Source organism: Nymphalis io, chromosome 23 (assembly GCF_905147045.1).
Source record: "Nymphalis io chromosome 23, ilAglIoxx1.1, whole genome shotgun sequence".
NCBI classification, from domain to species: domain Eukaryota; kingdom Metazoa; phylum Arthropoda; class Insecta; order Lepidoptera; family Nymphalidae; genus Nymphalis; species Nymphalis io.
The window spans coordinates 2,637,539-2,655,887 of NC_065910.1; the positions used below are offsets into that span (position 1 = coordinate 2,637,539).

The following is an 18,349-nucleotide window of genomic DNA, read 5'->3' on the forward strand; positions in this document are numbered from 1 at the left end:
TAACTGCCAGAATTGATCGTGATTGACATTTTCTCATCACTCATTATTAATCTAAGCACTAAAACTATCATAATATATAAAAAAAATCTCGATGCGAGTTTGCCGACGCTACTTATCGTTAGAAGGCCTTTTTTAACGCTGTTTCCCCCACGGGAACAGTGGGTATGTGGGGCTCGCTGGTGTCCAAGACGCCGAGTGCGCCCCAAACATCGGAATACCCACTAAAAAACCAGCGGTACCCTTTCCGTCTTAACGAGGAGCGCCACGGAATCGCTTTCGCGTGCTACCGTGACGCTCTGACGAAATCGTTAGAAGACCTGACCGTACTTGTCTCACTGTAAAACGTCACATCGCATTCTAATCGCGCGCGGATTATAAGTTTCCATTTTGCTGCAACGATTTTTAACCTTCATAAATGTAATGATAATAAATATTACTGTTTTACCCATCAAAGGGTGGCTGTCACAATTCCTGGAACAAATCCCTACAGACATGTAAAATATATACTCGAAGCACATAATTGCTTAGCATGGCAGTATAGTTACGTTTCTTGTAGTTCATTATTCGTATTAAAATGTAATTTATACTTTTTTAATAAATGTTAAATGTGTTCTATACTTTTGCGATTTTAAGTATTAGAATTGTGACATTAAGAAAGTTTCAACAGACTTGTTGGGATTCACATAAATTCATAGTAAAAATTATCTTTATGTACTTTTTTATTGTTTTTTTTTATCTGTGTTAAAAATTTCTAATTATGTTCAAAGTGTTACGACTACGTAAAATATTTCTTTTGTTTCGTAATAAAGTTGATTAAAAATTAAGAAACCTTTTTTATTTTATTTATTCGTTAAACATATATGACCGTTTTAATTTCTAAACTGTCTAAACTACCAAACATTTTCACAATTATCATTTAAAAATATAAATAGTTATTTTGATTTGTAGTTTTTATATATTTAAAACAGTATTCATTTCTTATGCAAGAACATAATTTCCTATGTATTTATACTTAAATTACATAATTATAATGTATAAATTCCCGTCTGGGTAGGCACCACCCACTCATCAGATATTCTACCGCTAAACAGCAATACATAGTATTGTTGCGTTTTTTTTATATAAACCGGGAAAGCAAGTGACTCCACTCCACCTGATGGTAAGTGTAGTGTAGTACAGTCGAGTCGAGCTCCAGTTTGGTGAGTGACCCAGTGTAACCACAGGCACAAGGGGTATAATATTTTCGTGCCCAAGGTTGGTGGCGCATTGTCTATTTGAGGAATGGTTGATATTTCTTACATCGCCAATGCCTATGGGCGGTGGTGACCACTTAACATCAGGTCCATTTCCCCGCTCGTTAAAAAAAAAACAGTTTAGTAGGTATAAAAAAAAAATTATGACGAGCATACTCAATCAAAATTATAATGAAACCTCATATTCCTCATTTTCGTGATAGGTACAACGTTGGTGTCTTCAAATCCAGAGTGTGCTACATGCTACATTCTTTTAGGCAAGTGTGCTACATTCTAGACCGTGTTGATGCTTCAAATCAAGCAAGTCAACGGTCAAACGCTTACCAATTAAGTGTAAAAAAATATACCAATTATAGAAACCTCTATATCATATGAAAAAACCTAGGTAGTTAACGAAAAGTTTTCGTCATTAAATATTGCGTAATGTTTTTTATCATTTTTTATAATGATACCTATAATTAGTTACGTGCCTACGATTTGGTTTATTGCATTACTATTATAATAATAAATCTTAAAGCATGCATGGAGGTAATATTACTTAATTGTTTTTTTATGTAGATTTTAAATAAAGTTATTAAAAATAAATGTCAAAAAGCTGAAATAATGTTGTCACAGTCACTTTGAATATTTTATTTTTCTAACGGATTTTTAAAATAACTCAATCCTTATGTTATAATATTTTATAACGCAGCTATCAATTAATAAAAATAGCACCTAATATACGAAAAAAAAATCAAAAAGTATATTAACAAAATATTGAAAACCTATATAAGATACCAAGATGTGTGACAACCCTCCCCAACGTCAAAAGATACCCAAAGATGGACTCGGCCCAAGGGGCGCTCCAGACTGTTACTATGTGAGTCGTTATTAAATTTATACCCTTTTTTTAACGCTGGAAAAATGCATTACGCGTTTCCCTCACGGAACAGTATGTGGGACTCACCGGTTTTCAAGGCGCCGAGTGCGCCCCGAAACACTAAAAAACCAGCGGTGTCCTTTCCGTCCTAACGAGGAGCGCCACGGGATCGTGACCTTATATTTATACCCAATTAACCTAAATGAATTAACCTGGATAGATACGGGTTATATGAAATAATATGTATGTTACAACATAGAATGAAAACGTCCCACTTAATACGCGGAGTGCCCAAAGTAATAAGACGCGATATGAAAATACTCCACAGAGTTAATGATTATTTTATATTAACAATAAACAATTAAATATGAGAAGTAATAATATCCTGGGACATTATTCACATACGACTATCTGACCTCAAACTAAGCAGAGTTTGTACTATGGACACCAGACAACTGATATATTACATATACCACTTTTCTTTTGTAAATACATACTTATATAGATAATTAAGGAGAATAATATGTAATATGTATAATATTTATAATTAATATATAACATTTGTTTAATGTCAGACAAAGCGATCAACGATTGGTACCATCACTCATATTTTTCTTACAGACGTCTCGAGTATTAAACTCAACATTCAGGTACGTGAAATTCGTTCGCAAGCTAAGAGCCGAAGAAGAGGATCAGAGGAAAGGTGCTGAAAATAAGCTAAAGGAGTTAAAAGATCTACAGAACAGTGACTTCTTTATACGCAACGACCGACGGTTATGTCTATTCAGTAATATTAGCCTTTAGGAATATGTATATATATTTATTAGTATTAGTATATACATATTACATATATAATATTAGTATATTACTGTATTTAATACTGAGCCGAGATAGCCCAGTGGTAAGCGCCTGAATCATAACCGATGATCGTGGGTTCAAACCCGGGCAAGCACCACTGAATTTTCATGTGCTTAATTATGATTATAATTCATCTCGTGCTTGACGGTGAAGGAAAACATCGTGAGGAAATTACACTAAAATTCTGCCACATGTGTATTCCACCAACCCGAATTGGAGCAGCGTGGTGGAATAAGCTCCAAACCTTCTCCTCAAAAAGAGGAGAGGAGGACTTTAGCCCAGCAGTGGAATCTTCACAGGCTGTTACGGTTACGGTACTCTATTTAAGGAATACTAAAATAATAGCGCGTCAATATTGTAACGTAAAATAGCGTATCTGTACTGTATTTAGTATCTATGGAACGTCTTATAATGATAAGCATACACAATATAGGTAGGTATCCTTCTGGCATATTTTCGAATCTTCCCATAATCGACGACGACAATAACTACGTTTATCAATTTATCATTATCCTTATAAGGAGGTTCGGTGCTTATTCCAACTCTTTTTTATTTAAACTTTTGATTTTGGTGGATTTTGTTTAATACTATTGAAGTTTATAATCATTATGTTAAAATTTAATTTTAACATAATCAAAAATAAATAATTAACATAATCATTATGTTAAAATTTAATTTCAATCCATTATACGAGTGAACTATTTTCTTTAATAAGTAAATAAGGGACCTGTGACAACCTAAACAGAATTTGTACAGCTGAAATGTCTCCATCGATCATCTCCACTCTCGTAAGACATATTCGAAACGAATGTAACATAAGTTCTTAGCAATCATCTTTGTTTACAGATCGCTCATAAACAACGTAGCTCGGCGAGTTGACTTATGCATGGCTTCTTATCAAGAAGATCTCAATCAGAAACGAAAAAGGTAAATGCTGATTGTCAATGTCAGTTTTATCACATCTCTCGCATTACATCATTCCATTAAAAATTAACGTATTTTTTAAATTTTAGTTTGAGGTCTAGTAGCTTCAATTTAAATTATGTCGAATGAAATCTATTCTGAACATTATAATTTCGAATATAGATTAATAGATCTCTACGCACATGAAGAGGAAGACAATATTCGCCAGTTCGTGATACAAGCTCAAGCGGGGGCCGAACAAATCTGGCAGCAAAAGATGAATCGATTACAATACCTGCTAGATAAACGGAAGAAAGAACAAGAGGAAAAGTACAAGGACACGCCGCTGTGAGTATTTAAATTTCTATGGATTCAAAAATATATTTAAGCTAAAACTTATTAGTGCTGTTGTTTTTGCTGGTAGGTGGTTTTCGTTTACCATAGTGGACGTTGGCTCTTGAGCGTTGATCGTATTCATGAATTGGTCATTCACAAATCGGCCAATAAGAGTGGGGTCACTTCAGTCTAATCTGCCAGATACTATTATATCGGTTTTATTATATCGATTAGATAGAACGTTATCAGTAGCAGCCCAGATTTAGAAACTTGAAAACTTACCTCGTGCTTCGGATAGCACGTAAAGACGTTGGTCGTACACCAGTACGGGTTTGTTCACTCATACTATAAAAAAGTGTTTACCATCATCATATATAGTCTATGTAAAATATCTTGTGTTATAAAATTTTTTAAGCTATTAAAAAGCTGTATATATAAATAAGTATATAAATCACTAGGTCGAAATGCGTCCATGTTTTACCTTGTATATACAAATTACGAGCGAAAGAGGCACAGGAAATTCAACTGTACCAGATAAAAGAGAAGCAAGCAAGAAAAATGGCGGAGTTAGAATTTGATAAGATGTGGCATGAAGTAGCTTTGAAGGAGTCCGAAGCTTTGGTAATAATTTTCATATAGATTTAGGAACTACACGTTTTTTTTTAAAGTTGACAGGCCTGTTGGCTTGGTTGGTAGATACTTGTCTTTCACGCCGAAGGTTGTGGTTTCGATTCCCACCCAGAACAGACATTTGTGTGCATGAACATGTTTTGTTTGTATTTACAAAAGAAAAGTGTTATATGTAGTATATCAGTTGTCGTGTTTCCATAGTACAAGCTCTGCTTAGTTTGGGATCAGATGGCCGTGTGTGATATAAAGTCCCGGATATTATAATTATTATTAGTTATAGACCTTATAGTTTGTAGTTCAATTACACCGTGTAAAATGATAGACAAAAAAAGTTTTAAATTTGTTACCTTAACAGAGCTTATATACAAGCCAACCTGTAACAAGAAGAAAAGAGCGACATACATATCTTTTATTTGTCATAATCATCTTTTACATCCTCGGTGATCTAATGACCCAAATACTTAATTACTTTACATAGTGATTTATTTTTCTGATTTATGACTGGAGCTGGGCTTTTTTACTGGTGGTAGGGTTTTGTGCAAGCTCGTCTGGGTAGGTACCACCAACTCATCAGATATTCTACCGCGAAACAGCAGTACTTGGTATTTTTGTGTTCCGGTTTGAAGGGTGAGTGAGCTAGTGTAATTACAGGCACAAGGGACATAACATCTTAGTTCCCAAGTTTGGTGGCGATGTGGGTGAGGGTTAACATTTCTTATAATGCCAATGTCTATGGGCGTTGGTGACCACTTACTATCAGGTGGCTCATATGCTCCGCCATCCTATACTTTAAAGAAAAGCGTACTTCACTATTAAAGCTCTTGTATGGTTTAGTAGATACGCATGTGTCATAATTAGATTAAATACATGTTGGTTTATCGCCAGTTTCGGCTGTCGAGGTTGTAGTCTAGTCGATCTATGCGTTATATATTTGATTGCTGTGCATGCTAGGCAGCTCGTATGGAACAAGATTCGATAGAGAGATTACGTCGAGATTTAGAATGCAAGCAATACACCGACTACCAGTTGGAACAGAGACGAATACAGAGGGAGAAAGAACGGGAGATGCTGAAAGAAGAAGCGAAAAGATTTAAGGCTTTATGGGATGAAGATATTAGGAAAGAACAAGAAGGTTACTTTCTATTAAATAAATTACTTACAGCTCAATTTAACATTGAACTCAGATCAGCTTTAATAGGTTTAGGTATTAGACAGTCGTGCTTACCAAGATTTAACCCATATTACTAATATTTAGTATTTTTTTCTTGTGAAGTTCAAATATTCAAACGTATATTAATTGTTTAAAGAGATCGATAATGAACAAATATATAAAATTCTATATTTCTTACCGAACGACTTCAGCTTATAGTCTTCTTCTTCTTCTTCGTCGTGACACTTGTCAGAGCGGTCGTGGTCGCCATGTAGTGTTACGAATTGTTCGTCGCAGATGTCATTCGCCTGACAAGCCTTCGCCATATGCCCCTATTAGTGTGTATTTTTAGTATTATTCAACTTATATTTACTGGTGGTAGAGCTTTGAGCAAGTTCGTCTGGGTAGGTACCACCCACTCATCAGATATTCTACCGCGAAACAGCAGTACTTGGTATTGTTGTGTTCCGGTTTGAAGGGTGAGTGAGCCAGTCTAATTACAGGCACAAGGGACATAACATCGTAGTTCCCTAGGTTGGTGGCGCATTGGTGATGTAAGCGATGGTTAACATTTCTTACAATGCCAATGTTTATGGGCGAGGGTGACCACTTACCATCAGGAAGCCCATATGCTCGTCCCCCTTCCTATTCTATAAAAAAAAATTATAATAAACACTTATATTACTAGGCTTAAATATATTTATATTACAGCTGAAAGACAACGTGCTGAGAAACGAAAGGAAACTGCGATAGAACGTAAGCAAATGATTGAAGAGAGGCGAGAGAAGCTCGCCCAGCAAAAGGCTAAAGCCAAGTTGATAGCTGACACGTGGGACTCGCTCGCCGGACAAGGCTTAGCAGACGAATTTGCTGAGATTGAACTAAGGAGAACAAAAGAGGTAAAGTTTAGTTATATATGATAACCAAAAATTATATTGGAAATATCATTCTGACTTAGTATCTAGTGTCAATGGAGATATTATAGTCAAGTTGTGTGTACGTTAACACAGACTATTTTTTTAAATCTCACAGTGCGACGGGACTATATAGATTTGCGAGAGTCCTGTCTGAGTGAGATCAGGCCCAGATTGATCACAGACACAGACACCATTTATGTGTGGTTTATTTTATACAATCTTGACTTGTACACTCTTGCCTTGAAGACACAAAGATTTGTTGTATAATTGTTAGATTATTTTTTGGGAATAGCTCTTTTAAATGTACCTAATAAATTAAAAATTAATATAAACGTTTTGCATCGTCGAGTGTATTAGGAAATAGTATCTGCGGAACATGTGTTATCAAATTAAGAATCCAGCTCTCTCACGCCTACTAATTGAAGTTATGCTAATAAAACATACACTTATGTCCATTTGTAAATAACTTTTTGTAGAATGTAAAACGTGTCTAAAAAATTATTTTCATCTCTGTCATTTGTATTTTGTAAATGTTTCTAACAGAGAGAATTGGATGAATGCAACAAAAAGATGATAATGCTGAAAAAACAATATGAAGACTTAGAAAAATCAATTGAAGCACCTCTTGCTGAAGAAGCGATGAAAATACAAGAATATGTGGACCAGAAACGCTGTGAATATCTTGCTTGGGCACAGAAAACAAATAAAGTAAGTGATTTTGAGAAGTTATAATCGTATCTTCATAACTTTCAAAGTATCAGTATCTAAATCCATGGCCCTATAATTATAATTAGTTAAGACGCATGTACTTATTATTATACAGACTGGCAAGTTGACCTCATGTTTATTAGTAACCAATCTCCAAAGGGCCACCAACCTTGGAAACTAAGTTGTTATGGCCCTTGTTTCTGTAGTTACACTATCTCAATCTCCCTTTAAACCGGAAAACAACGATACTAAATATTGCTCCTCTGAAGTATATATATATATATATAAAGTATATATATATATAAAGTATATATATATATAAAGTATATATAAAGTCACGGGTTCAAACCCTGACTTATAGGACGTATTTGTGCATATACTGAAGCGTTAATTTTTCATTTCGCACTCGGCCGTGAAAGGTCACAACATTTAGGGGTTGTTACTTTATTGAAATGTTGACAAATCCGGTGAAAATATTATTTTTAATTGTAATATTAATTTATACTTTTTAATCTATTTTACTATTTATTAATATTGGCTAATATCACAACAGATTAATGAAGAATAATCCGTTTTCTCTTAGTAAAATTCGAAGTTACTCGAGAAATAATTGTAATACATTAAGTTTGAAGTAAATCCTCGTTGAATCAATGACGTCTTCGATTTATATTAACAGAACATGGACCCGGAACAAAGGCCGGAAAACCAAAGACAATGAATCAAAGATAGTAATGTTTACGTGGGAAGGCTACCAATTAAACAATATGGAGCATCATTTTTCCTTTTCGTTGTTTACGATTTGAGTCACCGTCCTTTGTTATTAAAGGATAATTGTAGTATTTTCTTTATATTTATATCTTTTTACGAGTATTGTTTCCTATTTTATATAATAAATATTATATATTAGCCGGTTTGTGTTCAGAATAAATGAATGAATGAATATTGAACTGTATGTTGGGAGAAATTATAAAGTAAATACTTACGGTAATATAGTTTATAAGCAAATTGTCTTTAATTAGAACATACCTACCCACATTTTCTCTATTTCTGGAAGAAATAACATTAGGTACCTAATGCACTGTTTAAAATAAAGATTATTTAGAAATAAGAAGGAAATTTTATACATTTTATATATATAAGTTTTGAAATAATTTTGTTGCTGTTTACTTGAAATAAAAAAATGGAAACAACAAAGAAACAATTACTCTGCATATTCTTTTAAATACTGAAGATTGTATACAAAATTATGTTTTATTTCTGGCGCGTATAACAAAGCGTTAAAACAATCAATAAATAAAATTTTAGGAAGTCCGACAAGCAATGGTGGATCAAATCAAAGAGCGGCAACAGGCTAAAGAGGTTCTAAAACAGAAGATAGCTGAAGAGAACGAGTACCATAGACAACTGTTTGAACAACTGAAACAATTGGTCGACCATAAGCAACTCACTGATGCACAGAGTAGAAAACAACATCAGAAAGAAGTTCTAGAACAGATTGAATATAACAAACTATTAAAGGTACGTTCTGCGTTTGATCATTTAGAATGTGTTATTTTTAAGAAGTACCTAATTATATTTTAAAATAAGTAATATCGTTGAATTTGACTGACTATTAAAGCTTAGTGAATCTAGAAAGATTAAATTTGGAACATTTGTTTTTTTTTTTATATCGTAACAATCCGCTAAGAAAATATATTTGAAAATTTTAATTTTAAGTGGGGGTGAGTGTTACTTTAACGTATGAAGTCAAACGGGTAGCTATAAATACAACAGCAGTATAATACACGACATCACCATGGATATATATTTGTAATATTATATATTTAATACAATATGATATATATTTCTAATGTAATATATAATATAAAAATAAAATATAATAATTTTTATATGTATTTTTGCGCAAGTTAAAATGAAACCCACCCTAACTTATTATGTTCCTTCAGTTTCTTTGTGTTACAAAATACGTCTATAATTTATATTAAATATTTTAGGAACGAGCTCGTCAAGAAGAATTGGATCAAATAAAGAAATGCCAGATCGCGACTGAAGAATACCAACAAGAAATAAATAAAATGTTATGCAGGTGACTAACTTATATTGAAATCAATTTGCTCATATTTGATAACTTGTATAAGTACATATTGATGGCATTATTTAAAGCCTCCGACTTATAAACTCCGGTTATGACTACAAACGTTTTCGTTACCTATCATTACTAAAAATAAGTACTTAACTTATTTTGTACTTAATTTTTGGAAAGGAATAGCTACTTTAGTCTGTGACATAATGTGTATGCTTAATTAAAACAAAATAAAAACGAGTGGGTTATAAAATGTAACAAATACAAAATAATTGAATATATACGAACTCCATTACGTAATTCTATATTTACTATAAATAGTATTAGTCATATATAATTAATTCATTCATTATAAACAAACAAGAAATTTTAATTCTAACCGCGTTCTGTACACGTGATACGTGACACAACGATTAAGCTTATTCCACACGTTACGTATTACAATATGGAATTAATATAAATATTCCCTTTGTTCGTGTCGTAATTTAAAAAAATGCAATATGTATACAGATACACAGTTCACTAAATCATAGATAAAAAATGAAATGAACCTACCTAAAATAGTTTGATAATTGATTTTTATTTTATAATTACAAAAAACACTTAAAGAAATCTACATTTAAATAATTCTGTTAAGAAAGATACGAACTCAAAATTCAATTAATAACACTGTAGCTGTGAAATTGCTCAGAGAAGCGGTTTGTTAAGCAGTGCTTTAACATGCCTTTGGCTTGGATTAATCAGACCATTTTCTTATTAATAATTCTTTAATTAATAGTCGATATAGCTTAGTAGATAAAACATTAAAGTGTTTTTTTTATAGTATAGGATGGCGGACGAGCGTATGGGCCACCTGATAGTAAGTGGTCACCAACGCCCATAGACATTGGCATTGTAAGAAATGTTAACCATCGCTTACATCACCAATGCGCCACCAACCTTGGTAACTAAGATGTTATGACCCTTGTTCCTGTAATTACATTGGCTCACTCACCCTTCAAACGGAAACATAACAATACCTAGTACTGCTGTTTTGCGGTAGAATATCTGATGAGTGATTGGTACCTACCCAGACGAGCTTGCACAAAGCTGCGAAGTGGGCACACATCACCAAACTACTTTTCACTTGCCTGTTTTGTACAAGCATATCTCGTTCTCGGTAGTTCAAGATACAGAGGACTGACAAAGGGACCACCCGATCTTAAGTGGCCATTGGCTATGTAAGAAAAATTAACCATTCCGTACATCGAAAATGCGCCACCAACATTGGGAACTTGGATCTTGGATGTTATGTCACTTGTGCCTATATTTATAGTACTGGTTCAAACCCATCAAACCAGAACACAATAATACAAAATATTGCTGTTTGGCGGTAGTATATTTGATGAATAGGTGGTACCTTCCCAGGCTGACGTGCTCAAAGCTCTACCACCAAATATGTATGTCCGTTTACAATTATAGTAATTATCACCCTGTACCTAACGATGGAACATCGATCGGCTATTACTAAACATGGCTAATTTATGTAAGAAATTACTTCAAACCTACAAACACTTAAAAACTACAAGTTTTAGATTTATAAAAGTGATAAGCGATAGATACAAAAAACCGGACGGAAAAACATTACAAGAGCAACAACCAGCGACATTTAAGAACGTGACAGTACATAAGGAATACTAATTAAATTCCGCGTTATTTCTGTAGTTGTCATAAATATTATTTCAATTTTGACAATAATTGGAATATACATAATGCAATATTTGTACTGATACGATTATCATATTAGATATTGTTTGTAGATATCAAAGAAAGTGTAAAGTTTTTTTAAGCAGTTACTAAATTATTATTTTTTTGTTGCAGACCTTTCTTCAGCGATGAAGTACATCCATTCATGAAACAAATGGCAAAGGGACTTAAAATGAAAGATAAATGCCCCTGTTCACGGCCTGATTATTGTAAATAAAATTGTTTTGTTTTTTTTTTTTATAAACAAATACATTGTTTGGTATTAAAATTGTGTTAAATAAATATTTTAAATATTTTTTGTTTTTTAATTGATATTAGTGTTGTTATATCGTAACGACGTACAGCTACAGGTATAACTAAAATATTTTATTGGCTTATTAAAAAAAACTAATATAATAACTAGTGAAACCAGAAGTTTAGAATGATCTACATAAAGCATTCAAAATTAAATTGTTTTTTCTGCCGCTTCAATTTCTACGTATCCTTAGCCTGAAGAAAATGCTTATTACGTAATTTTCCTAACCTTTCCTAAATTTTCCGCAGATTAGATTATGCACAGTTATACTTAATTTAACGATAAAGGACCGATAAATTTGTCACACAATGCATTAATGTTTAATATTTATATAGTATATTAAATTCAGCCTTAAGGCAAATCAAACAACATACAATCTAATATCATCGCCCTTGACATTGTTATCTATCTTTCGGCATTGCTCACGATTCTCGGAAACAGAACTACGTGCTGTGTCCTCTTATTTTTATAATTTTATGCGTAACACGTCTTCTTTGAGACATACATGTCGATAAAATGATACAAGATGGCAATAGTTATGGTACATTCAAAAACACTGGTTCAATATAAGGATTATTTAAAACAAGTCTGCTCCTTATATTTTTTTAATAGCAACATAATATTATTTATCTGTTCTATTTTAATACAATGCCTAAATTATTATTAAAAAAAATTAAATTGTACTGGCCCATACTAATTGCAAAATGAACGTTACCTTAAAAAACCTAAGAAAAATGTTGTATAAAATCTGTATTTCCATTCAACAACCATGAACGAAGGTTTTAAATATAAAATCTTACTTTTAACTTTACTATAAGATACCTAAATATGTACTTATTTCTTACATCAGCTGTACCTACATGTAGGTATATGTGATGGGATGATACCTATAAATTAACTTCTCGTTTACAATTTGAATGTTTGGTTCGATTTTTGACAATCCTTAGCTTGATTGTATATTTAGAATAGCAAAATGTATGCGTTTAATTATACACTCATGTATGTATTAAAAGCATACACATTTCTTTATATAACAGATTTATAGTATCTACAAATGAATGGCATTAACTTTAATCTAAATCAACCGCCGTGTAATTGCAATAATAACTGATTGGATTTAAATTCGATTCATTAGTTTTTTTCTAATTGCACAAGGAGTAAATATATCTCCAACGGAATATTTTTTTAAATCGTCTCGAAATACGTTAAGTGTATAAGCTCGTTCCTTAAATTTCACCTACGACATGTCTCATTCTTCATAAGGAGCAATGATGATTAGGGAAATCGTACTTACGGCAGTATTTCGTTTCTTATTACTATAGACTAATAATTGCGTTCGTCTCATAACAATAAACTTCAAACTTGCTTCCTTACTTTTTAGTTTCTCAATGACTGTACATTTGAGCGATTTTCCTCTAGGAAGAACTTAATTTATGCAAATAAAAATATACTTATTACGAAGGCAACTTGTTACGCTGTGATTTCATTCTTCAAAGTTTTCCTTAAGCATCTTGAACTATATAAGGCTTACGGTCGTAGGTCTCATCGCAGTTTATCACAGCATTCGAAGATGAATACAAAGCTCTTACTAGTATTCGCTTTCGCGAGTGTAGTTTCCAGTCACGATATATCCATCGGGTCTGATGCGGGAGGAAGAAAAATATTCGACGAAATAAGACAGGCGAATCCTGCGATTTGGAGGCAAATTGAAAATGTTACCATCATAGCACCGAACGGTGAAGTTATCAGCAGAGTCGTTGTTACGGATATGAGGCCAGAAAAGGATGGTGAAGTGCAAATTGTGGATGGCGGTGATGGAAGGAAAAGTGTTACCATAGAACTTAAAAGTCCAACGGTTTTACGCGGGTATGAATTTCACCTCGAAGTATATACCGTCCCAGATACCAAATTAACTGACGCTGAAGAACATCTATATCTAGATCCTACGTCGACGACAGATAAAATTGATATGCCTGACACGAGTGAAGCGACATCACACGAAGCAGATGGCAGTGGTGATGAAGATAAAACGAAAATGCTGAGCGAAATGTCTAGTGATGCAGACAAAACGACTGAATTACCTGAAAGCACAACGTACCAAGATATTCCTGCATTGGTAGGAAAGGTGGTAGACGGTGATATTTTAAGACCGGCTCGTGAAACGAGTGATGAAAATAATAGTCCTCAAATATCTCAATCTGAGGAAAATTTAAATGTACATCCGTCACTTATTGGCAGTGAAGATGATCTAACAACTACTGAAAATGTGAGTACAGAAATAACCACAGAGGCAGACATGACAACGAAATTAGACGACAGTGAACAAATTACAGTTGCACCTGGATCTTTCGACAACAGTAAAAACATTCCTGACTATCCATCGTTAAGCATCTTAGATTATATAAAAAGTAAAGAGGGAGCAAGACAGTCTCGTCGCACAGATGAGACAAATGACTCGAATGACGATGCAACCACAACCGAGAAAATAGATGAAAAGACGGATAGTGTGGATATTTCATACATGTTACCTACAGAAAAACCTATTTCACCGTTACTAAATAATAATGACGATACCGTTGACCTAGTACCTCCTGAAAAAACTGATTATAATACCGGATTTTCGTCAAATAACGAAAACACTGAAATACCCGTCGTCGAAATTTCATCAAATAATGGACCGAGAGCTGGCCGTGGCTTAGACTTCGAGGATTCACAAGAGCTATTTACTCCAACCACAATGAGTGCTGTTGAATTAACCACTTCAGTAATAAATAATGAAGATAGTGAAAATAGTACAACAGAAGCCACGATCGATGAACAATCAAGAAACGCTCGCGAAACTGACGTTGATGAAAATGTTAACGGGCTTGACACTTCAAACCAAAACGAACAAATACCTTTATGTAGAGCAGCCAATGAAAATGATAAACCATCCAATAATCTCACTCCTAATATGATAATAGTTAACGGAGAACAATTGACTTTGACACCAGATAGCAATCATAAAATGCAGTTTGGGATACCGATCATTCTCATCATCGGGAGCGATACAAATATTCCCACAATCAAAATCATTGCAGAAGGTGCTAGCGATAATGAAAATAAAAATGTAAACATGGAACCTCTCGCAGAGAATCCCATGGACGATTACGAATCAGTACCTGAAGATAAATTAAATTACTCCCAAAAGAGAGAATTTCCAGATGAATTTATCCCAAAATCAGTAATGAGTTTTAAATAACATCATTTAGACTTATATTATTTATTATCTTTGTATTGAGTATTTTGTGATAACTTATTTATATTTAGAATGTTACGAAATAAATCAATTCATGTTACATATTATTATTTAATTCTGATAAATAAAAACCATATTAAATGTACACTTGTATGTGATTCAAAATATTTAACAATATCAATAATTTTATTATTAAAATTGTCTATAAATTGAGCGTCAAATAAAAAATACATTTGGAATATGCAATAAACAAATATTAAATACAAAATATTTTAGAATCATTTGGTCCATTTGTACTAAATAATATTCTTATAATACATATGTCATAAAGTTATTAAAAAAAAAACACAAAATAATCTTCATTTATCATTTAGAATAATAGTTTTATCTGTACTAATACAATACTGTAAATTATCATGTTCGTTCAAACATCTGCACACAACACTAGACCAATTTTGATGAAACTTTTTGTGTTTTAAAGACTTAAAATCTGTTTTACGCCTTATTTCGATACAATGAAGTTATATATATAAATACAATTGTGAAAAAGACCCAAAATATCTGAACATTTATCAAAAGTCACAATTATAAATTTGAACTTGCTTAATTACTTTTTTCATTGATCCATGTTTAGGTACTAAATGTTTATATTTAATAATATAATATAATAAATGCAAGTTAAATATGCATTAGAAAAATACTTATATTAAAAACACAGCCAGATATATTGTATATTATGGTTATATCTATTTTTAACTTTATACTTTTCTAATTTGTGCAAATTCAAGAAATTGCCAAATATTATAATCCCATTAGACATTATAACTGATCCTTTTAACATTATTATGTCCAAATGTAAAAATTTAAAAATATATCAATGGAATAAAATCAAACATAAGATTTTGATAAATATTGCTCTAAATTATTCCCATACAAATAAGTATATGGGAATATTAACATGATATTTTTAAAAAAACTAACTGATTACGATAATATTTAGCTATTTAATATTGCCAATATCTGAATTTGTTGACAGGCAAATACATATATTACATTTCACAAAATTTTTCACCTGTCAAATTAAAAAAAAAACTGTTACCAGAATCTTTAAATTGCTATTATTTTTAAAATTATCGACAGGGAATGTCAAAATTATTTATTTATCTAAGTATTTATATCGTTGTCAGGTCAGTAAAAATTGTAATTTTTATGTGTTTTTTTAAATTTCTATTAATAGGCAACTATTAGGCACTGATAGGCTTCTATAATAACAACATTATTAAAGTGTAAGATATTAACAGTTTATGTTTTATAACCTTTGTATTAGTAGGAATGGACTGTAACCTGCATCTAGACTTAAAATACATATTTCTCCATTTTGTACAAATTAAATTGTGATTGACTTAAAAATGATTTTCTAATCATATTTAATTAGAGAATGTACTGGAATACCATTTGGAATGTTTCTCCGACCATTCAAAGATACCAATTCCATAATAACGAGACAACCAACAACATCTGCCTCACAGTTTAGTAGAAGGTTCGTAGCTGCTGTTATGGAGCCACCTGTTGCAATTAAATCGTCAATAATCAGGCACTTGATACCTGGACGGATAGAATCCTTTTGAATTTGTAACACATCCTGAAACAATCAAAAGTACTTGTTTATTCAACAACATGAAAATCTATGTTACAGGAAATGTGTCTACAGTGTTGTAGAAATAAAGACAAAGTAATATAATTTGAAACCCAAATATAATGGTGAAAATATATTAATGTTACTTTCAATGTATTTAATTTTTTCTATTTCAATTAGTAAATATATAATATATAAATAGAATAGATTTAAACATAAAGATCTATAATATAGTAATAATGTTTACAGCATTGAATTCCATAGGTTATCCGGATATTATTTGTATTATTAATTAAAATTTTAACTAGAATTATTTTACTCTTATTAAGTTTTGCAGTACTTACAGAACCATATTCCAAGTCATATTTATAGGAAATCACTTCCCCTGGTAATTTTCCTTTTTTTCTTATTGGCAAACATCCAATACCCAGTTCTGCTGCCACAGAAAACGAAAAGAGAAATCCCCTTGATTCCAATCCAACAACTGCTTCTACATCTGGATATTTTACACGAATAACCGTAACTAATAGATTTTGTAGAAGTCTGCTTGTAGAACCATCCGATATAGCGGAAAAAATATCCCTAAAATAAATAAAAAGTTTATTTAATAATTTCATTGTAAAATTTTCTCTATTTGAAATTATGTGTGGTTGTCCACGTTTTTTTATGATATGCTATTTAAATAACTTACCAAAAAAGAATACCTTCTTTCGGGAAATCGGGATAACTTTTAATTTTTGATTTTAGTGTAATAACTTTTTGTTCATAATCAGAATCCATAATTATAACCAATATATGTGCTTTATGTAATAAGACACCGCGGCAACTATGTATAAAAATGTTTTTAAATATATATTCATAGATAAGGTTTTCTTGCCGTGGTTTTTAATTTATTCCCAATTTTTATCTGAATTTGTTATCAGATTTAATATGTCACTGTCATATGTCAAATGTCAATTAATGTCCCATTTGCAAAACATTGCCGATAGTAAAATTTAATATTTATCTTAAAATAATTAAAGGTCTTTTTAATACCAAAGGCTTATTTACTGATGATACGAAACGTTTTCTTTGCACGATAAACGAGTGTTTTTTTCATGAATTCCTCATTATATATTTTTTAACATTAACTTAGCAAATAAAGAAAATAAGTTATCAAGTTAGATACTGCGACAAATGTTAATTATTATATATTAGTATTTAAATACTAACTGTTAAAGATAGTTTATTCCTTCTTTTATTCAATTTGTTCACCCTAATACTTTTTTTCAAATTAAAAAGTAGTTATTTAATAACCCACGCTATTATAATAATGGTAAATTAATATGAATTATATTATATTTTTATCTTTTTTTTTTCACCATTACAATGTTTGTCTTCTATCAAGTATTAGTTAGCTCGATAAAATTGTAAAAAACAAATAATCTGAAATTCAGTTTAGATTTTGCTTATTGAAGGCATTTTTAGAATCAAGAAATTAAGTACTTATATATTATAGTATTTTATCGTATTCGTGAACTTGCAATCGCAATGATAAGGATGGCAACCTTATAAAAATGTCATTAATTACAGAAGTTAAATGAAACGTCAGAAACTTTAAATTTAAGTAATAGCGGTTAACTGTTTAAATGAAATAAGTTTAATTTTAATATAAGTAATAGTATAATAATAATTTGTAAGATGTAAAATTGAATATTGGTCACAATACAACCAAATTATCCATCAATTTAACTTTGG

At 31.8% G+C, this 18,349-nt stretch overlaps 3 protein-coding genes across 3 annotated transcripts; 2 read left to right on the forward strand and 1 right to left on the reverse strand.

Moving 5' to 3' along the window:
- The first annotated feature begins 1,940 nt into the window (after positions 1–1,940).
- On the forward strand, positions 1,941–11,660 carry LOC126777643 (uncharacterized). The gene is made up of 11 exons (XM_050500755.1): positions 1,941–2,112; positions 2,734–2,885; positions 3,817–3,897; positions 4,057–4,221; positions 4,668–4,830; positions 5,791–5,971; positions 6,701–6,888; positions 7,450–7,614; positions 8,920–9,132; positions 9,609–9,700; positions 11,558–11,660. The coding sequence occupies exons 1-11, from the start codon at positions 2,035–2,037 to the stop codon at positions 11,658–11,660; spliced, it is 1,581 nt and encodes a 526-aa protein (XP_050356712.1). The 5' UTR covers positions 1,941–2,034.
- A 1,612-nt stretch (positions 11,661–13,272) lies between these two features.
- On the forward strand, positions 13,273–15,076 carry LOC126777641 (uncharacterized). Its single transcript, XM_050500754.1, has one exon. It carries the CDS (start codon positions 13,309–13,311, stop codon positions 14,977–14,979), a length of 1,671 nt encoding a protein of 556 aa, XP_050356711.1. The 5' UTR covers positions 13,273–13,308; the 3' UTR covers positions 14,980–15,076.
- Positions 15,077–15,214: 138 nt separating this feature from the next.
- On the reverse strand, positions 15,215–17,492 carry LOC126777718 (adenine phosphoribosyltransferase). The gene is made up of 3 exons (XM_050500871.1): positions 17,304–17,492; positions 16,957–17,194; positions 15,215–16,618 (listed from the first exon to the last, which is right to left on the reverse strand). Exons 1-3 carry the CDS (start codon positions 17,390–17,392, stop codon positions 16,394–16,396), a joined length of 552 nt encoding a protein of 183 aa, XP_050356828.1. The 5' UTR covers positions 17,393–17,492; the 3' UTR covers positions 15,215–16,393.
- Positions 17,493–18,349: the final 857 nt, after the last annotated feature.

What these genes read in the sequence shown, in the direction of transcription:
- LOC126777641 (XM_050500754.1), top strand. Translation starts at nt 13,309, where the DNA reads ATGAATACAAAGCTCTTACTAGTATTCGCTTTCGCGAGTGTAGTTTCC.
- LOC126777643 (XM_050500755.1), top strand. Translation starts at nt 2,035, where the DNA reads ATGTGTGACAACCCTCCCCAACGTCAAAAGATACCCAAAGATGGACTC. An exon ending in GCGCTCCAGACTGTTACTAT is followed by an intron (nt 2,113 to 2,733) that starts GTGAGTCGTTAT and finishes TTTTTCTTACAG; the next exon opens with ACGTCTCGAGTATTAAACTC. An exon ending in TGAAGGAGTCCGAAGCTTTG is followed by an intron (nt 4,831 to 5,790) that starts GTAATAATTTTC and finishes TGTGCATGCTAG; the next exon opens with GCAGCTCGTATGGAACAAGA.
- LOC126777718 (XM_050500871.1), bottom strand. Translation starts at nt 17,392, where the DNA reads ATGGATTCTGATTATGAACAAAAAGTTATTACACTAAAATCAAAAATT. An exon ending in AAAGAAGGTATTCTTTTTTG is followed by an intron (nt 17,195 to 17,303) that starts GTAAGTTATTTA and finishes TATTTATTTTAG; the next exon opens with GGATATTTTTTCCGCTATAT. An exon ending in ATGACTTGGAATATGGTTCT is followed by an intron (nt 16,619 to 16,956) that starts GTAAGTACTGCA and finishes TGATTGTTTCAG; the next exon opens with GATGTGTTACAAATTCAAAA.